This window comes from Piliocolobus tephrosceles, chromosome 2 (assembly GCF_002776525.5).
Source record: "Piliocolobus tephrosceles isolate RC106 chromosome 2, ASM277652v3, whole genome shotgun sequence".
Lineage (NCBI taxonomy): Eukaryota > Metazoa > Chordata > Mammalia > Primates > Cercopithecidae > Piliocolobus > Piliocolobus tephrosceles.
Window position 1 is genome coordinate 41,418,918 of NC_045435.1, and position 24,280 is coordinate 41,443,197.

Consider the following 24,280-nt stretch of genomic DNA (forward strand, 5'->3'; position numbering starts at 1 on the left):
AGAAGATGAATGTCGCATACAGCACTGTGAATTACAATTTGCCCTATTTTGCTAATACAGAACATAGTCCTTCCTCTTAACATGCTTGCCACCAAACTGAAAAAATAAAGACCATAAAAATTTATGATCTGCTAAATACTCCTGAATGAGTCTGATAAGTGTGTAAAATGGATAGGCCAAATAATTTTTTTAATTGCTGAAATAAAATTTTGTTTCTGAGTTGAGAGGCTTTCTAATATAGTGCTATCTAATAAAATATTCTGAAATGATGAAAATAATTCCTTATCTACACTATCCAATACAGAAGCTACATGTGACTACTGACAACCTGAAATGTGACTAGTGTGACCAAGGAACTGAAAAATTAATTTTATCAAAATGTAATTTAAATATTTAAAATATTAAAAACAAAATTCTAATGAGAAATATGTAGATGTTCAAAAGTTGGCCTAGGCAAGGCATAGTAGCTCATGCCTGTAATCCCAGCAGGATTGCTTTGAGGCCAGGAGTTTGAGACCAGCCTGGGCAACACAGCAAGACCCCATCACTATTAGTAAAGTTTATTAAAATAAGAAACAGCTGGCCTATACTTTGCTGTTGAAAACATAGTGCCATTGAGCTAAATCTGAGTGACTGACTTAGAGAGCCAAAATAAATCCTGAAAATTGGTAGTTATCACAAATGATGACTTACATTTCAAATGTCACCAGACACTAGCGAGTTTACATAAGCTACAGAACTTAAACAATTTTAAAACACTAAAAACTCAATTTTTTGCTTTGAACTGACCAAAAAAAGTTAATATAAAGTTATCTGTACCTTCCACATGAATGAGCAAATCAAAGAAGAAAATCATTAACATGTTCAGTATCAATTTTTAAAAGGCTTTAGCACAATCTACAAAAACACTTGAGTAAAGGACTGTGAAGTTTCTACAGTTTTGGGGACCTGGATCATATTATTCTAGATCAATTTCTCTCTTCAATTCAAAAATGTACATTCAGCCAGGCGCAGTGGCTCACACCTATAATCCCAGCACTTTGGGAGGCCGAGGTGGGCAGATCACCTGAGGTCAGGAGTTCAAGACCAGCCTAGCCAACATGGGGAAATCCTGTCTCTATTAAAAATACAAAAATTAGCCAGGCATGGTGGCGTGCATCTGTAATCCTAGCTACTTGGTAGGCTGAGGCAGGGAGAAATGCTTGAACCCAGGAGGTGGAGGTTGCACTGAACTGAGACCGCACCACTGCACTCCAGCCTGGGTGACAGAGCGAGACTCTGTCTCAAAAAAAAAAAAAAGAAAGAAAGAAAGAAAAAGAACATTCATGGCCAGTTGTGGTGGCTCACACCAGTAATCCCAGCACTTTGGGAGGCCAAGGTGGGAGGATGGCTTGAGCCCAGGAGTTCAAGAGCAGCCTGGACAACATACTGAGATCCCATCTCTGAAAAAAATTTTAAACATTAGCCAGGCAAGGTGGCACACAACTGTGGTGCCAGCTACTCTGGAGGCAACGGTGAAAGGATCACTTGAGCCAAAGAGATCAAGTCTGCCATGAGCCATGATCATGCCATTGCACTCCCGCCTGGGTGACAGAACAAGACCCTGTCTCAAAAAAAAAAGAAAAAAGAAAAAAGAAAGTACATTAATGAAACCCAGACCTGCCCTTTACCTTTACCGCCCCCCCCACCTTATCAATAGGAATCCATAAGTAAGAAGTAAGGGATAGAATTTCTCATGTCTCTTATGTTCTACTATAAACCAATGTTATGCAAACACTTTGCAAATTCTGCCCATCTGGTATATGGCATAATACAGCTTTTCATTGATTCATCTTCAGAATGGACTCAAATTTACCATTATCTATTTGGAATATAAGGAATGAATTATGGGTTACCATAAAAATGGAATTATCAAGCAGACACTGAAGTTGTTTTAGAAGAATACAGAGTTGAAAAAAGTTTAAAATATACTGTTAAGTGAAAAGACTACATAAAAAAGCAATATCATCTCATGTATGGCATGCTTGTCAAAAAACCATAAAGCACATAAGCCAAAATTTATGAGTGACTATATCTGGGTGATAGGGGTATGGTAGGGTATTTATTCTAGAGATATGAACACCTATATTCACAAAAAAACCTGCACACAAATGTTAACACTAGCTTTATTTTTAATAACCAAAACCTTGAAACAACTAAACTGTCCCCTCGATAAGTGAATGGTAAACTGTGGTACATCGATACTATGCAACACTACTACAAAACAAACAGTAACAAATTACTGATATATGCAACAACCTGGATGACTCTCAAGAGCATTATGTTGAGTGAAAAAACAGTCAAGTCCAAAAGGTCACATCCTGTAGGATTCCATTGATACAACATTCTCAAAACTGACAAAGTTCTAGAGATAAACAACAGATTAGGGGTATTCAGGGGTTAGGAATGGTGGAAGGAAGACAAGAGGTGTGCCTATAGCAGATAGCACCAGACAGACCTTTGTTATCCTGGCTTAGTTCTGTATCTTGATTGCTTTGGTGGCTACACAAATCTACATGTGCTATAAAACAGAAGTCCCCAACTCCCAGGCCATGGACCTGTTAGGAACCTGGCTGCATAGCAGGAGGTGAACAACCAATGAGCAAGCAAAGCTTCATTTGTATTTACACACTCTCCCCACTGCTCGCATTAACGCCTGAGCTCCGTCTCCTGTTGGGTCACCGTCAGCATTAAAATCTCATAGGAGCTCAAACCCTATTGTGAACTGCACATGCAAGGGATCTAGGTTGCCTGCTCCTTAATGAGAACCTAATGCCTGATGATGATCTGTCACTGTCTCCCATCACCCCCATATGGGACGGTCTAGTTGCAGGAAAACAAGCTCAGGGCTCCTACTGATTCTACATTATGGTGAGTTGTATAATTACTTCATTATGTATTATAATAACAGAAATACAATGCACAATACATGTAATGCTCTTGAATCATCCTGAAACCATCTCCACCCCCACCCCATTCGTGGAAAAACTGTCTTCCAGGAAACTGGTCCCTGGTGCCAAAAACGGTTAGGGGTTCTTGCATAAAGTCCTCAACATAGGATACACTGTAGCAATGTGAATTTCTTGATTTTTGACATTGCAGTACGTTTATATAAAATGTTACAACTGGGAGAAATTGGATGAAGGATGCAGGGGGTCTTCTCTGTACCATTTTTGCCACCTTCCATAAATCTATATAATTTTAAAATAAAAAAGGATAGATTTTGTCCTTTTCCCCTTCCTGCTCTTGCCTATCCTCTTATCCTCCAGGAACCAGTCAGTTCTAAAGCCATAAGCTGGGGCCAAGCAAGATGTCAGATACCAGACAGAAGGAAGAGGGCTTCTAGATGGGAGGAGGCCCAATATAAGATGTCAAAGCCCAAGAAGGGTGAGGTGGTTCTCCATATAGAAGGGCAGCTCAGCTTGAGGTGTTGGAGCCCAAGCAGCATAAGGAAGGGTCTAGACTGTGGGAAAAGAGCAGCCTAGAGCATGATGTCAAAAGCTAAGTAGGATGAAGAAGGTATCAAAGAGTGGGTGTGGACCAGTGCAGTGTATCTAAGTAAGAGTGCCCTAAGGAAGGGGTCCACTTGGAGCTAAGGTCTAGTTCAAGTTGTCAAAGCACATGCAGGAGGAGAAAGGTATCCACGCACGGCAGGGGTAGCAAGTACTCCTGTGAGGTTTAGAAGCCTAGGAGCATCTGCATTAGGCATTAGGGTAATAAGTAAATATGCTGAGATAACAAGCCAGGTTTCTCACCGTCTAATGTACTCTGTTGGACTGTAATGGGAGGTATCAGTAGGAACTTATGGTTTTCAACATTGATAGGTATGGAAATTATTATAGAAAGGAAAATGTGCACTATATACAAATGTATATAATTACATACATACATACATTCTCTAGCTCTGTCCACTGAGAGGCCTGGGAGCAGGTATACCCCAACTGCAAGGAGCAGCATGTTCAGCACTCAGACCCTGGTTTCTAAATACCATTCTCCACTAAAATGAACTAGGGGGTCCTTGGAGAAATAGCTGGCTCCAGAACTGAAGCAGAAAACGGACAAGATAAGCCTAGAACATAATGTGCCAAAAAGCAAAGAAGTACTCAACGACTGACAAGGTATGTCCAAGAACATAAAACCAGCTTGAAAAGGCTTCTGTTAGCCAAATCTTAAACAAACTGAGTATGAAAATAATCACAGTAATATATTTTAACCCAGCAAATTTTTAAAAACCCTAATTCCATACTGATGCACATAAAGTGTGATAAGGAATAACTTTATAGTAGCAAAGCCTGGAAGGTGTCAATTGATCAAAGTGAAACATCATCTGAATGACGGCAAATAAAACTCAGGTGCTGCCTGTCAGAATGCAATGGGGAGAAAACACAGCACTATTTCTACGATATTCCTGCTAAAGATGCTTAACTTAAATATCATAAGGAGGAAAAAAAATCAGGTAAGGCCTGAGGGACATTCTCCTAAACCAATGTAAAATATAAATTCCAAAAGTGATGAATTAACCCAGACTAACAAAAACTGAAGAACATGACAATTAAATGCAACATGTAATTTTGAACTGAGTCTTTTGGATAACAAACTTTAACTGCTAGACTTTAGCAGTTCTCTCCCAGTAACTAACAGAACATGTAGATCAGTGAGTACATAAAAGAATTAAAGAATACAATTAGTGAACGGGCACTGTGGCTCACGCCTGTAATCCCAGTACTTTGGGAGGTGAAAGCAGAAGGACTGCTTGAACCCAGGAGTGTGAGACTAGCCTGGGCAACATAGTGAGACTGTCTCTACAAAAAAATTTAATAATTAGCCTGGCATGGTGGTGTGTGCCCACAGACCAGAAAGCTCAGGAGACTGAGTTGTGAGGATAACTTGAGCTCAGGAGGTGAAGGCTACATTAAGCCATGATCACACCACTGCACACCAGCATGAGCAAAAAAATAAATAAATAAAAGAAAAACAAAAAGAAAAGAAAAAAGAAAAAGTGAATACAACTAAACGATTTGACCTAACTGACATTTAGAAAATAACCCAACCAACAATAGTCAGAATACACATTCTTTTCAAGTACACACAGAACACTCACCAAATAGATCATATGCCAAGCACTAAAACAAGTCTCAATAAATTTAAAAGGGCAGAAATCATACAGCATATATTTTCTAACCACACTCATTAGGCATCAGTGATGAAAAGGTATCTGGAAAATTTTTAAACATTCAGAAATTAAGCAAAACACTTCTAATTAACTCACGAATCAAAAAGAAATAAAAGAAGTTTAAAAGTATCTTTAATTGAATTAAAATGATAAAAAATACATCAAAAGCCATGCTGAGAAAAAAGTTTAGAGCTTCACATGTTTAGGTCAAAAATGAATATCTAAAATCAGTCACCAAACTTTCTACTTTAAAAAGTTAAGATGAGAAGAGCAAATGAAAACCAAGGCAGTAGAAAGAAATAATAAAAAGTAAAAATGAACAAAAGTTAAAGTGCATAGTGAAAATCGATAAAACTGAAACATCATTATTTGAAGAGACAACAAAAACTAATAAATCTCTACCCAGTCTAATCAAGAAAAAGAAAAATTATTGTACCAATAGCAGGAATGAGAAAAAAAGAAATCACCATTGATCCTTAAAACAACAAAAGAAAATATTAATAGAACTTTGGTCAATTAAACAATTAAGAAATAGACAAATTCCTTTAAAAATACAATTTACCGAAACTTATTCAAGAAAAAAAATATTCAGTATGAATAGCCTACTTATGTTTTTTAAATAAAATTTGTAATTTAAAACCTTCCCACAGGTTGAGGTGGGAGGCCACTTGAGCCCGGGAGCTCGAAACAAGTCTGGACAACATAGTGAGACCCTGTCTCTATAAAAAAAATTTTTTTTTAATTTGCCTGGTGTGATGACATGTGCCTGTAGTCCCAATTGTTTGGGAAGCTGAGGTGGGAGGATCATTTAAGCCCAAGAGGTTGAGGTTACAGTGAGCTGTGACCGTGCCCCTGCACTCTGCACTCCAGCCTGGGCAACAGAGCAAGACCTTGTCTCCAAAGAACAAAAAAACCTTTCCCACAAAGAAAACTCAACTCTAGATTAGCTTTACTGGTAAAGTCTATCAAATATGTATGATAGAAATATCAATCTTACACAAACTCTTTCAGAAAATAGAGAAGGAAATACGTCCTAACCCATTTAAAATGAGGCCAATATACCTAAAAATGACATAGCTATTACCAAAAAAAAAAAAAAAAAAGAAAGAAAACCATGGACTAATATCTCTCATAAACATACAAATGTTTAAATTAGTAAACTGAATTCAACAAGAAAAAAGGATGACACATCATGACCACATGTGATTTATCCCAGGAACGCAAGGGCTGTTTAATATTTGAAAATCAGTACAATTCACCATATTAAGAGAATGAGAGGATATTCATATGATCGTTTCAATCAATGCAGAAGAAATACTTGATGAAGCTAAATATCCATTCATGTTTTTTAGACAAAGTCTCAGCAAACTAGAAAGAACACTTCAACGTAATAAAAGTAATCTATGAAAAACCTATACCTAATTCCTTTTTTGAAACAGGGTCTCACTCTGTCACCCAGGCTGGAGTACAATGGTGTGATCTTGGCTCACCGCAACCTCCACCTCCTGGACTCAGGTGATCCTCCCAATTCAGCCTCCCAAGTAGCTGAAACTACAGGTGCACACCATCATGCCCAGGTAATTTTTTTTTTTTTTTTTTTTTGGTAGAGATGGGGTTTCCCCATGTTGCGCAGGCTGGTCTTCAACTCCTTAGCTCAAGCAATCCCTTGCCTGCCTTGGCACCTGAAAGTGCTGAGATTAGAGGCATGAATCACTGCACCCAGCCTCTAACATAATTCTTAATGATGAAAGAGTAAATGCAGTCCCCTTAAGATCTGGAACAAAGCAAAGATGCCTACTTGCATCGCTTCTATTCATCATTGCTTTGTAGGCCCCAGACAGTGCAATAAGAAAAAGAAATAAAAGAGATACAGATTGGAAAGAAAGTAAAACATATGGACAATACGATAGTGAAGAAACCTAAGGAATCTACAACATAACTACTATAACTAATCAGTAAAGATAACAAAGTCACAGAACACATAGTCAATATAAAAAGAATCAACTGCATTTCTATATTCTAGAAAGTACCAATTAGAATTTGACATTTTAAAACATACCACTCACAACAGCATCCAACCAAAACCATGAAATACTTAAGGATAAAATTAACAAAATGTGCCCAATAACTTTACACTGAAAACTACAGAACAATGCTGAAATAAAGAAAACCTAAATAAAAGTAAAGGTGTACAATGTTCATGGACTGGGAGCCATTATTGTTTAGATGTTGGTTTGTATCAAGTCAATATACAGAATCAATGCAATCTCAATCAGAACCTACTGGCTTAAAAAAACAAAAAAACAAACAAACAAAAAAAAAACCTAAAAGGTGGATTCTATATTTTATATGAAAATGCAAAGGTCCTAACATAGTCACTACAGCATTACAAAAGAACAACAAAATTGGAGGACTTACACAACTTGATTTCAATATTTACTATAAAAGATACAGCAATCAAAACAGTGTGATACTGATTTAAAGACAGACACTAGGTCCATCAATGAAAACCCAAGAGAACTAAGACTTACACGAACATGTACCAAGAGAAATGAAAAAAAGACTTGTACAATTTTCCTAACCGCTTTATTCATAATCATTGAAAGAGACAACATAAATAACCACAAAAAGGAAAATGAATAAATAAATTTTAAGATATTAATTAAAATGACTGAACATTAATAGGGAAAAAGAATGAACTGTTGATACATTCAACCAACATGGATGAATCTCAAAACGTGTTGTGCAAAAGCAGCCAGACACAAGAGTTGCATATAACTCCGTTTACATGAGGTTCTCAAGGGACAATGACAATTTATGAAGAAAAAATGCCAGAACAATTCTTGTGAAGGGAATTGACTGGGAAGAATTACAAAAAAACTCCTCAGGATGACGAAAAAATTTGGTGTCTTGATGGATTATGGAATATACAAGTTTATGCAGTTGTCAAAACTCTGAACTACAAACTCAGAATCTGAGCATTTCACTTTAAACTTTTCCTCAATTAAAAACAGAATGCATATTTTCACTCAAAAACAATCTGCCTACTATAACCCAGGTATTGAAAACACAAAATTTAAAGGCAGGATACAGAAAAAAATACCTTAAAATATAATGACAAGACAGTCCTGCAAGCAAGGAAATGCAAAGTTATTATAGTTACCATAAAGAAAATCACAAGAAAGAGAAATCTTTTAAGGTGAAACGTGAACAACAGGAAATTGCCAAATAAATAATATTATAGGCATATACGACATTAACAAAAGTAACAGAAAAAAAGCCATAGTGGACCTAGGCAACTAAATTAATTTCATATGCTTAAAGCATAAAATGGTGGGGAAAGGGGCTGAACTGCAGTTTAAAAAAAAGTTGGATAAGGGATAGGTGTATGATGGCTATTTCCGCCCATGCAAAAAAGTATATTTTAGCTGTTTAGTAATGAGGAACCACTGGAGAAGTTTCGGTAAGGGAATGACATGTATACATCTGGTTTGGAAAGATGACAGTAGAAACTATCTGAAAGATACACTGGAGAAGGCTCAGGCTACTGTCAGTCCAATAAAAATGTCAGTCTATTGCAATCTATAGACTACCTCATCCAACAAAAACAGAATGCGCACTCTTTAAAAGCTCACACATAACATTTCACCAAGGTGGACAACATTCTGGGCCATAAAACACAATCTAACAAACTTAACAGAATAGCAATCACACGACGTCTGCTCTAAGACCACAACAATTAAACTAGAACTAAATAACAGAATGGTAGCTAGAAAATATTTCAAAATACTTGGATATTAAACGACACACTTCTAAACAATAATGGTGCAAAGAAGTTTGTTTTTTGTTTTGTTTTGTTTTGTTTTTTAAGACAGAGTTTCAATCTGTCAGCCAGGCTGGAGTGCAGTGGCGCAATCTTGGCTCACTGCAACCTCTGCCTCCAGAGTTCAAGTGATTCTCATGCCTCAGTCTCCCACATAGCTGGGATTACAAGTGCATGCCACATGCCCAGCTAACTTTTGTATTTTTAGTAGAGATGGGGTTTTGTTGTGTTGCCCAGGCTGGTCTCAAACTCCTGAGCTCAAGTGATCCACCCACTTTAGCCTCCCAAAGTACCGAGATTATAGGTGTGAGCCCCCACACCCAGTCCAAAGAAGAAATCTTAACAGATATTTTTAAATATATTGAACTAAACAAAAATAAAAACACAACTATCAACATGTGTGCAATGTACCTAAAGCAGTACTTAGAGGAAAATTTATAGTATGAATGTATATATTAGAAACAAAAAATCTAAAATGAATACACTTCCACTTTAGGAAAGTAAAACAAGAAGAGCAAAGTAAATCCAAAACAAGCAGAAAAAAATAATAAAAATTAGAGTAGAAATAAATGAAACTGAAAATAGGATATAGAGTTAAAAAAAAAAAAAAAAAAAAAAAACAAGAAAACCAAAAGCCGTTTCTTTGAAAATATCAGTAAAATGAGCAAGCCTCTACCACTGGGCAGGGGGAAATGCAGAGTTATTCCAATATGAGTTTCAGTTTCAGTTCTGCAAGATGAAAAAGTTCTAGAGATCTGTTGTACAACAATGTCAATATAGTTCACGCTACTAAAATGGACACTTAAAAAATTGTTGCTCTCTCCTCTGCTCGCATTCTCACTCTGCCATGCCCTGCTCTGAAGAGACACCCACCATTACCCCCGGCAAACAGGCCTGGTTTGCAGAGGAGGGTGGCATGCAGCTCCATTTTGCCCCACTCTCTGAGCAGGCCACAACCCTAACTCCGGGATCCACACAGCCCAAAGGCTATGACCTCGACGGTGCCTATGATGATACAATACCACCTACGGAGAAAGCTACAGTGAAAATGGACATTCAGATAGCTCTTCCTTCTGGGTTTTATAGAAGAGTACCTCCATGGTCTGGCTTGGCTGCAAAACACTTTATTGATGTAGGAACTGGTGTCATAGACAAAAATTACTGAGGAAATGTTGGTGGTGTACTGTTCAATTTTGGCAAAGAAAAGTTTAAAGTCAGAAAAAGTGATCGCATTGCACAGCTCATTTGTGAATGAATTTTTAATCCAGAAATAGAAGAAGTTCAAGCTTTGGATGATGCTAACAGGCATTCAGAAGACTTAGGTTCTACCAGAAAGAATTAAAATTCATGCTAAGAATAGAAAATGAGAACTCATACTTTTTTCTTAAAGAGTTTTTGCTTAAAGCATTTTGGTAAAACTTCTGTAATCTTAATAGCTTTACCTTCTAAAAATACTGTATTTTCTTATGATCAAGGAAAAGAGTACCTCTGCTCAGATCACAGAGAAACTTTGTTTTTCTGCTGATAGTTGTATGTAAATCTTCTTTGTCCTGATATAAGGCAAACAGTGTCTTTTTAAAATCAAATGTACATCAATTACAGACCCCAAAAAAACCCTATATAATTTAACTCAGTTAAATGATACTTCACAAAAATAAAAAAAGGAATTTAAAAAAAATTACTGTCTTAAAAAAAGAGAAAACACAAATTACTAATATCAGAAATGAAAGAGAGGACATCACTATAAACCCCTGGACATTAAAAGGATAATAAAAGAATACTATGAACTTTGCTCCCACAAATTTGACAACTTTATCAAAATGGACCAATTCCTTGGAAGACACAATCTGTCAAAACTCACACAAGAAGAATTACATAATCTGAAGAGACCTATATTTATAGGAGAAATCGAATCAACAATAACCTTCCAAAACAGAAAGCACCAGACCCAAAGCAGTTCACTGGTGAATTCTACCAAACATTTAAGAAAGAAATTATATTAATTCTCTACAATCTCTTCCAGAAGACACAAGCAGAGGGAATACTTGCTAATTTATTCTATGAGATCAGTATTACCCTAATACCAAAAACAGACAAAGACATCAGGAAAACTATAGACTAATATTTATCAAGAACACAAATGTAAAAATCCTCAAAATATTATCAAATCAAATCCAACCACATTTAAAAAGAACTATATACCACAAACAAGCAGGATTTATTCCAGGTAAGAAAGTTGCTTCCACATAAAAAAAATCAATTAATGTAATCCATCACATCAACAGGCTAAAGAGGAAAAAGTTATTGCAATGGGCTAGGTAAAGCTGGTGAACGTATATATCAGAGCACAACTACAAGTAGTTATCCATTCACACCATGTGCCAACACCTGGACTACAGGGAAAAGTAAGACAAAACTCCTGTCCTTACAGTCTACAATCTATCAGAGAAACATCGTACAAGTAAATCACAAGTCCCTGTCACAGGGACTCAACCTAGAGTTAAGAAGAAGTAGTCAACTTATATCTACAGGTTATAAAACAGGTATGATGTATGACTGAGGGTATTATCTCAAGCAGGATATATTAAAGTCTTAAATCAAAAGAAAAAGTACATGTTAGATGAACTGAAAGGAACCCAGGTTTGACATCATAGAAAGAAGAGACAAGAATTTACATGATGGTTGTGGTTTCACTGATTACTGGGTAAAAATAAAGGTAGAAGAAGGAAAAAGATATGGGCGCTTATGAAACATCTTAAATGATGTCTGGGGTAGACAGGAAAAAGTAAAGGGCTGATATATTTTAAAAAGATAAACAGATCAAGCAAGTGGAGAATACAAAGAGAACAGAGAATAAGAGCATATTAGAAAAATTTAAGAAGGCAAGAATTACAGAATTTGAAGGAAAAACCCTTGAATGTGTGATCTTTTTCTAGTTATGTTGAAGATTCAAATGTTTTACTCTTTAAGGAGAAATCTAGAAGTTAAATAAAGTATCTTTCAAAATTAAGCATTTAAAATTTAATACCAAAGTAATCCTGATATAGAAATATTGTTATCCTGAAAGAAATAAGCTTCTAAAATAATATAATACAAGAACTTAATTTTGCCTTTCAAATATGATTTATGTCAATATTTTAGTATATCTATTCAAGAACACTATTTAGCCCTGAAACATTTCCTGAAATTTCTTCGACGACTTGCAGTATTACTTAACAAGAAATTATGTTTCTAAGTTTAGTATCCTATAAAGGAATTACTTACAGGAACATTAAGTGCATATTGTAGTCCTTGAGGAAGTCTTTCATGTGTTTCCATCTGCTCTTCATCATTTTTCACTGTCTCCTCGTGGACCATGAGTTCATCATGTGATATCATATCCTGTTGTCTCATTTCACTTTCTTGTAACACTTCATCTGCAGCAAGGATCTCCTGGTGAGGCATACTTCGATCTTGAAGTACTGAATCCTGTAGCTCTCCAGACACAGTAGACTGGCCAGACACTCCACCCATTACAACCATTGTCCTGGAAGACTGCATTTCGTCTATGCCGCCACATTTAAGAAACAATCCTTCCAGTTTGTCGTCAATGTTCATGCTTAAGTATAACTGCCTAGAAAGACCAAGTTTGGCAACGAAACACAGTAAATACAGTAAATTAGTTTTATATGACTACTTCATTTTTTTTAATTTTCAAATTAAGAATTTGAATATTCAAATACAAAGATTTTATTCATATACTTTGGAACTGCCTTCAATTTTAAAATTATAATACCAAGATCGGTTTCCAAAGGCTGGTAAAATAAAACACAAATTTTCATTTTGATATAAAGGCATAAAATCCTAACTACTTTATTATTGAAAAATAAGCCTGACATAAAAGCAAATTAGGGAAAAGTATTTGTAACATCAATCAAGAGATCCATACACTTTAATATATTAATAATATATTGAAATGTGTTAAAAATAAAAATATAGATGAATTCAATAAGGAATAAACTGACAGAGAACATCATCAAATCATTTTTAAAAATTTAGAAATAGTCATTAAGCACAAAAACAGAGTCTCAGTAGTAATCCAAGAAATTGGACTATCATATTTTAACTACCAAACTGATAATGACTCTTAAAAAATACATCCAATGTTAAAGTATTAAAAAAAAGACACTCATCTACTGATAATAAAAGTATGTATTATATCAACTACTTTCACAAGTCATTTGGTAGTATGTATCAAAAGCTATAAAAATGTACATATTCTTTGAACAAGGAATTCTACATTTTGGAATTTATCTTGATGAAATAAAAAATGTAAACAAAGGTATACACAGAAAACCACTACAGCAGTCATTACTATAATGAAAATGTTAAGTATATTTCAGTTTAGTCACTTCTTTCCCAAATTAATCACATAAGTAATGACCAACTCTGATCATAGTTTTCAGCAGTCAAATACCAAAGTTAAATTTCAACACACTACTGAAATCAAAATACTCTTTCCTTTACTAAGGTTATCGTTAACGGAGAAACCTTTACTGAAATGAACAGCTTAAAACAACCTTATGAACAGCAAAATATACAAATGTATAATTCAAAACTTGCTAATCTTTCTTCCCTGGTACCAGGTATTATCAGCCTAGAATATATACAGTATATCTGTACAAAACACCTTATTTCACTTTTCAAAATCTTTAAGGTAGCAAAGTTAAAATCTAAAGGTCAAAGATTGCTGGGTATGGTAGCTCATGCCTGTAATTCTAACAATCTAGGAGGCCGAGGTAGGTGTATCACATGAGCCCAGGAGTGTAAGACCAGCCAGGGCAACAAGGCAAAACCCCATCTCTACAAAATAAAAATACATTAATTAGCTGGGCATGGTGGCACGCACCTGTGGTCCCAGCTACTTGGGAGACTGAGGCAGGAGGATGGCTTGAGCCCAGGAGGTCAGGGCTGCAGTGAGCTGTGATTGTACTACTGCACTCTGCCTGGGTGACAGAACAAGACCCTGTCTCAAAAATAAATAAATAAAAATAAACGTCAAAGATGTTACATACATCACCAAATATCTGCTCTCTTCAAAAATTTCATTGATCACATTTCTTAGAAAATAAACTAAAACTAAATGAAACACTCTCTTAAGGCTAAAATTTGATTATTCTGACCATTTATTTGGAAATCCTTAAAAATCAATTGGTGAAAAGTATTTGTAACATCAGTCAAAAATTCCATATCCTTAATATACTAAAATACCTTAAAAATAAGAAGAGATGAATTCAGTAAAGAATAAACTGACAGGAACACTACCAGACAAATCACTAAAGAAAACTTACAAACAATCATTAAATACATAAAATAACTATATTTTTATGTTTTAAATATATAAAACACTGGCCAGGTACAGTGGCTCATGCCTGTAATCCCAACACTTTGGGAGGCCGAGGCGGGCAGATCACGAGGTCAGGAGATCAAGACCATCCTGGCCAACATGGTGAAACCCTGTCTCCACTAAAAATACAAAAAATGTAGCTAGGCATGGTGGCGGGTGCCTGTAGTCCCAGCTACTCAGGAGGCTGAGGGAGAAGAATCATTTGAACCCAGGAGGTGAAGGTTGCAGTGAGCCGAGATCGAACCACTTCACTCCAGCCTGGCGAGAGCAAGACTCCATCTCAAAAAAAAAAAAAAATTGGGGCAGTGCATATATACATAAGTATATATATTTATGGGTTACATGAGATATTTTGATATAAACAATGTGAAATAAGCAAATCATGGAGAATGGGGTATCCATCCCCTCAAGAATTTACCTTTGAGTTACAAACAACCCAATTACATTCTTTATTTTTAAATGTATAATAAAGTTGTTATTGACTATAATCATTCTACTGTGCTATCAAATAGTAGGTCTTATTCATTTTTTCTTTCTTTTTTTTTTTTTTTTTTGCCCATTAACCATCCCCACCTTCCCCTTCTCAGCCTCTAGCAACTATCCTTTAACTCTCTATATCCATGAGTTCAATTGTTTTGATTTTTAGATACCACAAATAAGTGAGAACATGCATTTGTCTTTCTGTGCCTGGCTTATTTCCTTTAACATAGTGATCTCCAGTTTCACCCATGTTGTTGCAAATGACTGGATCTCATTCTTTTTTATGGCTGAATACTACTCCACTGTGTACATGTACATTTTGTTTATTCACTCATCTGTTCATATACACTCAGGTGGCTCCCAATTCTTAGCTATTGTAAACAGTGCTGCAACAAACACAGGAGTGCAAATATCTTAATATACTGATTTCCTTTTTGGGGGGTATATGCCCAGCAGTGGGACTGCTAGATTGTATGGTAGCTCAATTTTTAGTTTTTTGAGGAACCACCAAACTTTTCTCCATAGTGGCTGTACTAATTTACATTCCCACCAACAGCGTAGAAGGGTTCCCTTTTCTCCACATCCTCACCAGCACTGGTAATTGCCTGTCTTTTGGATATAAGCAATTTTAACTGGAGATGACATCTCATTGTAGTTTTGATCTCCATTTCTCTGATGATCAATGATGTTGAGCACCTTTTCATGCTCATGCCTGTCTGCCATTTGCATGTCTTTTGAGAAACGTCTACTGAAATCTTTTGTCCATTTTTTGATTGAATTATTAGATTTTTTTCCCTATAGAATTGTTTGAGCTCCTTATATATTCTGGTTATTAATCCCTTGTCAGAAGGGTAGTTTGCAAATATTTTCCCCCATTCTGTGGGTTGTCTCTTCACTTTATTGACTATATCCTTTCCTGTGTAGAAGATTTTTAGCTTGATGTGATTTTTTTTTTAGTTTTTATTTTTTACCTAATTGTATGCTTAGCATCAAGTCAAAACAATAAGTATTGATGAAGTCTTAGTATTCTGGGGACAGATAATATTTTGGAAAAAAGGCATAAAGTGCTAGAGTGAGAGACTTGGAATAGGAAGAGAGCACACCTTGATACAGAAGTAGTAAACTGAAGACAAAGTGGAAATACTCCAAATGAAAAACAAATGACCTCTTCAAAAATCTTCCTGAAAACCGACCACATGCAAAGAAAAATAAATCTCTCTTCTTTTTTACATAAGTTCCTTATTCCTATGGCCCCAAATTAAGGCATATATTGGGAATTAAACTGTCTGGCCTGGAAACTTTTTGAAATACCCTGAAATTTCCCCAAAATACCAGAAAGTACTAAGATATCAAAACAAACTCCAATATCAATGGATACAAGGTTTTAAATAAGACAAAGCTTTAAACTGAGCTTTGGAAATATCTATCAAAATGAAAACTGTATGTACTCTTGATTAAGCAATCTCACTGCTAGGGATATATAGTATCCAACCTTATGGGTTTATTCACAGACATTCATCAAAGAAGAAAGTATAAGGGTGTTTGCTACAACCCTTCAATGGGAAAAGACTGGAAACACATTTAAGCATCCATAGACAGGGGACTTGTTACATTAATTATGACTCAACCATACAATGGAACACATGCAGCCATTAAAAGGAATGAGGTTAGCTTTATGTGCTGGTTCTCCAAGATATATTAAGTGAAAAAAAATCAAGGACAACTATGTAGATAGTAAGATCCTTTCTATATATATATATATATATATACACACACACACACACACAAATACACACATACACACACACACACACACACACACACATATATATATATATATTTTTTTTTTTTTTTTTTTTTTCCTGGTAAGAAACTTAACTGGAATTTGGAAAATGAAATAAGAAAGGATCTTCATGAAGAAGACTAATTTTGACTTTTTATTATTCCTTTTTCATGTACCAACATCTTTTCTTTCTTTAAGGTTCCAGCAAGCTAACAGGGTATGAGTAACAGAATTGACTCTAGGTCTTGTTTTTCTTCTTTATTTTAAAACAAAGACTTAGTGTTATTTTAAGACAAGTTTCAAAGACAAAGTGAGTCATACCTCTATCATATACCTCAACCTGTCTCTGGCCAGGAAATTTTACCAGGTCCATGGAAAAAGGGAACAGGACAAAGCTACATTTATTAATTAAAAAAAGATTAAGTAGAAAAAACACATTGGTATTGTCCTTGCACCTCCCTTCTCTGCCATTATGGTTTTAACCTTTCCCACTGAAACTCTTCAGTGGTCTCAGTCAAAGCTCTCACGTGCCTCACTGCATATTCAAAAATCTAAATACAACAAAAGGTTCCAAGCTCAAAAGCTAACACATGCCATATCCCTCTCCTAATTTCATTATTTTTAGGGAGGATCAGCTAAGTGTAAAGAAAGAAAACTGAGGTAGTCAAGCCACACTAGTAAGTGAATAATTAACTGTCTCCTCCTGTTAACTCCTCAAAAAGCCAACTGCTTTCTAATCCAAATGTGTGTATAATTAATGGAAAGTCAGGGGTTAGGGATACGACACAGAAGAGGAAAGAAATAATGCTTCCTTTAAATCTTATTACTCACATGGAAGACTGATTTGGAAGGGGAAAAAAACTAAACAATTAATTTCAGCTTCAAGGAACCCCTGTCCAACTGGAGAGAAAAGAAAATACGTGGAGTAATAAGCCACGCTGAGCTCCCTGTGAAGACCCTTTATCTCGCAGAGACCTTAGGCAGCTGATACCACAGAGTACAAAATGGCAGCGCTCTTAAGAACCAAGACAGGCTGGACAATGATGTCCGAGGGCTAATTCAGCTAAGAATGAGAGGCAATCCTTCCTCTGCACTTCAAGTTACCCACAGCAGAGAATGGTGAAAACTACAACAGAGCAGGAAAGAGAAAGGAAGGAGACCAACTAAAGCCAATTTCTCCTAAATCTCCCTTTCACAGATTACTTTGAATTCTGCATTCTTTCCCCGCTTCCATGATTTATTCTTCCCTCATCACCATCCCTCTGCGAGAGAAACCGGCTACAGGGGTATTTAGGGGGCCACAACACAACTTCCAGTTCCATTGAATTTCCCCTCCCCGCTCCCACTCCCAACCCCACACATACCTAACATCCTTCCTATTGACACGTTTAGTTCAGCTGTGTAAAAGTCTAACTGTAGTGACTTAGGTAACCATCTAGTCATTTAAGCCTAGTGGCAGAGGGGTACTTAAAAAGAATGTAAATTATCTGCCATTACTTTTCTCCTGTCTACGAGAAGAAATAGTTGACTCTTCTTGTGGTCATCTTCGAATTTAATATTTCTAATCAATTATGTGTAAGTAATTAAAAACTAAGCTTTACAGATTTATATTAAGTTGAAACAGAGCAAACAGTTTTGGGTCGGGGCTTTTAATAAGGAATTAAATACACAGGCTTTTAAAACAAATGTTTTTTGACAATTATTTCCAAAACTTGGGGAACTGTCTGGGCTTGTCTTCAGAGGACAAAGTTAACAGAAGCATTACAAATGGACAAGTTGGGTACTATTACTCATTTTTAATCAAATATACAAGGCTCTTAAAAACGCTTCCTTGTTCTACAAGGGCCAATTAAAAATCGGGGAAAAAAAAATGCTTGCTGAGGTTTTCTTAATGGGAGTTTTATACAATTAATGGGGTCTTTCCAAATTAGTATGTTTACGTCTGTATTCTAAAATTCAGAAATTATGAAAACCTGGAGAGGAAAGACAACTAATGTGTGCTGAAATGTAAGACACTGTGCTGGGCACCTTTAAATATATTGCCTTACTTAATACTTAAAATAACCCTCAAGACAGGAACAGCATATCCCCATTTAACAAACTGGGGCTTACCCAAGGATGCATAGCTAAGAAGTAAACTGAGATTTCAAACCAGACTTACCTGACTCAATGCACTTTTTACCTTATCACACTATTTCCTGACTTTAAAAGCCCCTGGACACATTAGGAAGTAGTTGAATTCTCATTGCCCTCTCACCACCTGCTCGTAAGGCCTCTCTATCATCATTGCTTGGCTTGGCAAAGCAATCAAACTGTCCTTAGCTGACTACTCCATCTCATGGCTACCATGGGAGAATGTTCTGACACAGAATCCCCTTTTCTTCTGTGGGAGGACTTGACACTTTCCACATTTTCTGTTTTCCAATTTCTATCTGTTACTCATATCTCAGTGAATTTCTCCTGAGCCATTCTTTCTTTTTCATGGGTTTAAATATATCTTCTTAAGCTACCTTCCTTCCTCTGTTTTCTCAAAGCCTTACCAGGAAAATCTCTCTACCTTCCCATATCCAGTTGGAAATTTAAAAATAATCCTAAATATGGCTAATAAATGTAAAACCAGTCAGTGCTAATGATACACCTGTATCAAAAAAAGAGGGCTGTACAATTTAAAATGAAAACAGATTTGAAGGCTTGTGCTATATGCTCTAAAATTTTTTTTTTTTTTTTTTTTTATTTTTATTTTTTTTGAGACGGAGTCTTGCTCTGTTGCCCGGGCTAGAGTGCAGTGGCCGGATCTCAGCTCACTGCAAGCTCCGCCTCCCGGGTTTACGCCATTCTCCTGCCTCAGCCTCCGGAGTAGCTGGGACTACAGGCGCCCGCCACCTCGCCTGGCTAGTTTTTTTGTATTTTTAGTACAGACGGGGTTTCACCGTGTTAGCCAGGATGGTCTCGATCTCCTGACCTCGTGATCCGCCCGTCTCGGCCTCCCAAAGTGCTGGGATTACAGGCTTGAGCCACCGCGCCCGGCCTTAAAATTTTTTACAGCACCAAGTTCCCTTTCAGAATGTATATGAACTTCCATGTGCCACTTATTACCTTTAATTAATCTGCATTTGAGCATGAAAGAAATAAATATTTCCCACTTAGAGATCCTCCATTTCTATGTATTGAGTTTGGTAGTAATATTATTTTCCATAAACTTTTTTGAATAATATGGAACTTCACCTATGAGTCAAAGCAGGTTATAATAGGCAAGCTTCGGAACCTAATCATTGTCTTTTGTATAAAAAGAGTAATTTTCAACTTAAAATATTCTCACAAATTCAGTAACACCTCTTCCCCCGACTTTGTAACAGAACCCATTCATTTTAAAATGAAACTTCACTTGCAAGCCAAAAGAGAGGCACTCAAAGGAACCTGTTCTGAAAACAGGTAAAAGAAAAAATGCTAGATTTCACAAATTACTTCTGATCCAAAGCACTTTGTTATTTGCAGGATGCCAGTTACATTCACTTGGATATTAACATTTCTAACCTATGTTTCTAACTGTGTGAAATTAGACCTTAAAAATATCAGCATTAGAAATATAAGTTATCAATGAGCCTCCAAATCATTTGGTGAGAGGAAACCCATGATTAACACCAGAACCTTTAACAAATTTGCTATTTGTTATTCTGAAGAAGTTTTGCATTTGCTTTCATCCTTGAAAAGTACAGTTTTGATCTAAGCAGAAACCACTTCATCTCTTATTAAAAAAACAAAATCTATTTCTTGTCTAAGTACATTCAAAGACCTCTTCAGATATATCTCTGTATAACTACCATTTTGTATCTATAAAACATACCTTGTAAACTATGTTAATTTTTAAAGTACTACTATTTCAAAATATCCTAACAGGAACATCATTTATACATTGGGACACAATGGCCTCTGTGATCAGTGCTAACAACAATAAAGGATGTTTAAATAAATACCTATTTCAATAGCTGCTAACACAACTATTAATCAGAAAACTTACACACTAACAATAATCATTTTATATAATATGACTTCAAAAACCTAAAAAGTTTTTTTAAAAAACTATTTTTTCACCACAGAAAAATAATTTATAAATATTTGAATAAGCCAAAGTTAATAGGCATTTCTATACCACACTGAAGCCCCTCTCAAATGAAACAGAATCTAGGCATATTCTGCATTCCAAATATTTATCATCTGTTCTGTAAAACAATGTAACAAGAAGATAGTGTATTTAGAAATACTAAAATATCAAATTTACAGAAATTCAAACAGTTTAAGAAACAGCTATAATTTATCTTAACAAGGAGAGGGGAGGGAAAAGGTTAAAAAAAAAAAAAGTTCCCACAAAGCAGAATCCTACATTCTGTTGGATCTAGTTATTGCATCCATCACATTTTATGCCAATATCAACAATTCAAACATTAATATTCAAACTATAAAGTTTCTGTCTTCTTATATGAGCAAAAGAAATATTTAAAAAATATTTTTAAAAACTTCTTAAAACAAAATGTCCCTGTATACTATGAACAAATGTTAAACACCTAATTTTTTTTTTTTTTTAATTAAATGAGATGGGACTGGGCGCATACCACTATGCCTAGATTGCTAATGGTTATTTTTTTTTTTTTTTTTTGAGACGGAGTCTCGCTCTGTCGCCTGGGCTGGAGTGCAGTGGCCGGATCTCAGCTCACTGCAAGCTCCGCCTCCCGGGTTTACGCCATTCTCCTGCCTCAGCCTCCCGAGTAGCTGGGACTACAGGCACCAGACACCTTGCCCGGCTAGCTTTTTGTATTTTTTAGTAGAGACGGGGTTTCACAGTGTTAGCCAGGATGGTCTCGAACTCCTGACCTCGTGATCCGCCCGTCTCGGCCTCCCAAAGTGCTGGGATTACAGGCTTGAGCCACCGCGCCCGGCCGGTTATTTTTAATACATACTATACAGTAACCAAGACTCATTCTAGAACAACAACAAAAAAGTTAACTGTTTAAATCAACAGCACTTCTTTTTAATGGAAAATATATCTGACTCAAACCTTAATGTGACAGATACCTGGCTATCTCCCCAGAATCTGTTCTCTCCTTCTTATCCAGTAATAAAAATTAAGTGTAACATATGGCTGCCTAGATCAGAGTCACTTACTTCCCAGCCTCCTTTGCAGCTGGTTGTGACATGTGACAAAGTTAAAACCAAAGGGATCTGAGTGAAAGTGATATACACAAACTCCTCTTAAAGGTAAACAGAATGCCCTTCTCTTTTTCTTGTTATCAGCAGACACAATGGTAACCATTCTCGCCCACAATATAGAAACTGCACATAAAAAGAGCAGAGCAAGACAAAGGAGCCCTGGGATATAGTGATTCTGCAGCCTCCATATACTCTCAAGATAGTTTACACAGACTTTTCAAGTAAATTCAAATATATTTCTACCTTTCTAAGCCTCAGTCACAGTAGCCAAGCCTATATACTTAAGTGATTACTGAATTATCTATAAGACTGCTTCCTTATATTAGTGCAGGCATACACACATGTACAGATGTATAGAAACTGATATGGTTTTTCCACATTTTAAAAATTATATAGCAAACACCATTAAACTTGACTAACATGCCTAACTTTCCTCAGTGTGAAAACAGTTTCTTTGAAAATTCTGGGAAATTTAATATGAGTGTCTATGTGTTCAGGATAGGGGGTAAAAAATGCTATACCCTGTTGAGAAAAAGTGTTAAACCAAGAAAATAACTCTCAATTCAATTTCACTTAAGATTACACATTTTTGTGTGAGTTAGAGTCTAAAATGACATCATTATTCATCTCTTAAATTTGTTTCCTCAAGAAAAAAACTATTTTCTTCCAAATATAAATACCAAAACTTTAAGAAACTATTATATAAATTCAGTATAAAATTCTAGCAGCTAAACACAATGACTTCATATTTGAAAAAACTTGTTTATTCAAGATTATGAAATATAAGTATTAAAATTACCTGAGACTAAGGTAAAACTGAAGACTTCAAGGAAGGGAATGCTGTAGAGTTGAAAAAGAAATCATGGTTGAGTTTCTACCGTTCATAGGCTTCAGAAATCCTCAATACCACCTTAATCACTTATGCCATCCAATTCCTACAATAAACGCACACACAACAAACATTATTAACGGTAGGAAAAAATACTATACAAATATAATATGTGCAAATTGGTATGAATACTGAAATGAAAATTCTTTCTAAATATAGTAAGTTATGACTCAATGATCAATGTACTGACTTGTTTTTATGTTTGAAATTGGGAAAATGCAATAGTAGTAAGTAGACGGTAAATGAGAAATAAACTTGGCCTTATAAAGAACAACTGCCGGCCGGTCACGGTGGCTCATGCCTGTAATCCCAGCACTTTGGGAGGCCAAGGCAGGCAGATCACAAGGTCAGGAGATCGAGACCATCCTAGCTAACACGATGAAACCCCATCTCTACTAAAAATACCAAAAATTAGCAGGGCGTGGTGGCGGGCGTGTATAGTCCCAGCTACTCGGGAGGCTGAGGCAGGAGAATGGCATGAATCTGGGGGGCGGAGCTTGCAGTGAGCCAAGAATGCACCACTGCACTCCAGCCTGGGCAACAAAGCGAGACTCTGTCTCAAAAAAAAATAACAAAAAACAATTGCCTAGATGTGGAATCTACAGCCTCAAAGATACAGGATATTCAAGGAAATTCAGAGAATTACAGACCTAAAAGGTTAGAAAAAACAAAACTTAAGAAACTACTTACAAACACTAATCATATCTGCTTTGTTAAAGTTTATGAAGTGAAGACAGAAGAAACACAATGGCAGGCCTTACAAACAAACAGAACTAATGGCATGCCAAAACTTAAAAGAAACTATTATATAAATTCAACATAAAATTCTAGTGGCCAAAAACAATAGAAACAATTATGGTCATAAAATCAGATTAAATATTATCAGCAAGATTACCACTGACAGGAAAAAGCTGACAAAAAAGATAGATAAAAATATATGGAAAATTTTTAGCACATTCAAAACAAAAACAGAGTATAGGCTATACACAGGAAGAAAACTTCCTGACAGTGAGTATTCAGAGCATAGTTAACAGACTAAAGATTTTATGGAATTTCCTACCCTGGAGGTTCTTAAAATATTAGATTCCTATCTATCAAGAATAGTTTGCATACACTCCTTCACAAGAAGTGTGGAGACCAGATGATACATGAAAGATCCTATGATTTTACATTAGTTTATGATGGTGCAAAGGCAAAAAGAATAGTCTTTCCCACCTACATCCATATCAGTAAGGATTTCCTCTTTGAACTTAAGAAAGTATATTAATTCATTTTTTAAAACACATTTCAACAGTTTACATATTTTTTTAAAAGTTCAAATTCTTTTTTCTTTTTTTTTTTTGAGACAGAGTCTCACTCTGTCGCCCAGGCTGGAGTGCAGTGGCCAGATCTCAGCTCACTGCAAGCTCCGCCTCCCGGGTTTACGCCATTCTCCTGCCTCAGCCTCCCGAATACCTGGGACTACAGGCACCTGCCACCTCACCCGGCTAGTTTTTTTTTTT

The 24,280-nt window shown here is 36.0% G+C and overlaps 1 protein-coding gene and 1 pseudogene across 6 annotated transcripts in view; one reads left to right on the top strand and one right to left on the bottom strand.

Moving 5' to 3' along the window:
* Positions 1-24,280, bottom strand: part of ZNF148 (zinc finger protein 148) — a 143,964-nt gene that overhangs the window by 67,784 nt on the left and 51,900 nt on the right. For 4 of the 6 annotated variants that reach the window (XM_023215179.2, XM_023215163.3, XM_023215172.3 and 1 more), the window contains 2 exons: positions 22,689-22,824; positions 12,300-12,648 (listed from right to left, as the gene is read on the bottom strand). In XM_023215179.2, coding sequence (XP_023070947.1) covers positions 12,300-12,632 — 333 coding nt within the window. In that variant the 5' untranslated portion in view covers positions 12,633-12,648; positions 22,689-22,824. The remainder of the gene's footprint in view (positions 1-12,299; positions 12,649-22,688; positions 22,825-24,280) is intronic. The other 2 variants (XM_023215197.3, XM_023215187.3) reach the window with 1 other exon arrangement.
* LOC111542153 lies at positions 9,883-10,377 on the top strand (annotated as a pseudogene).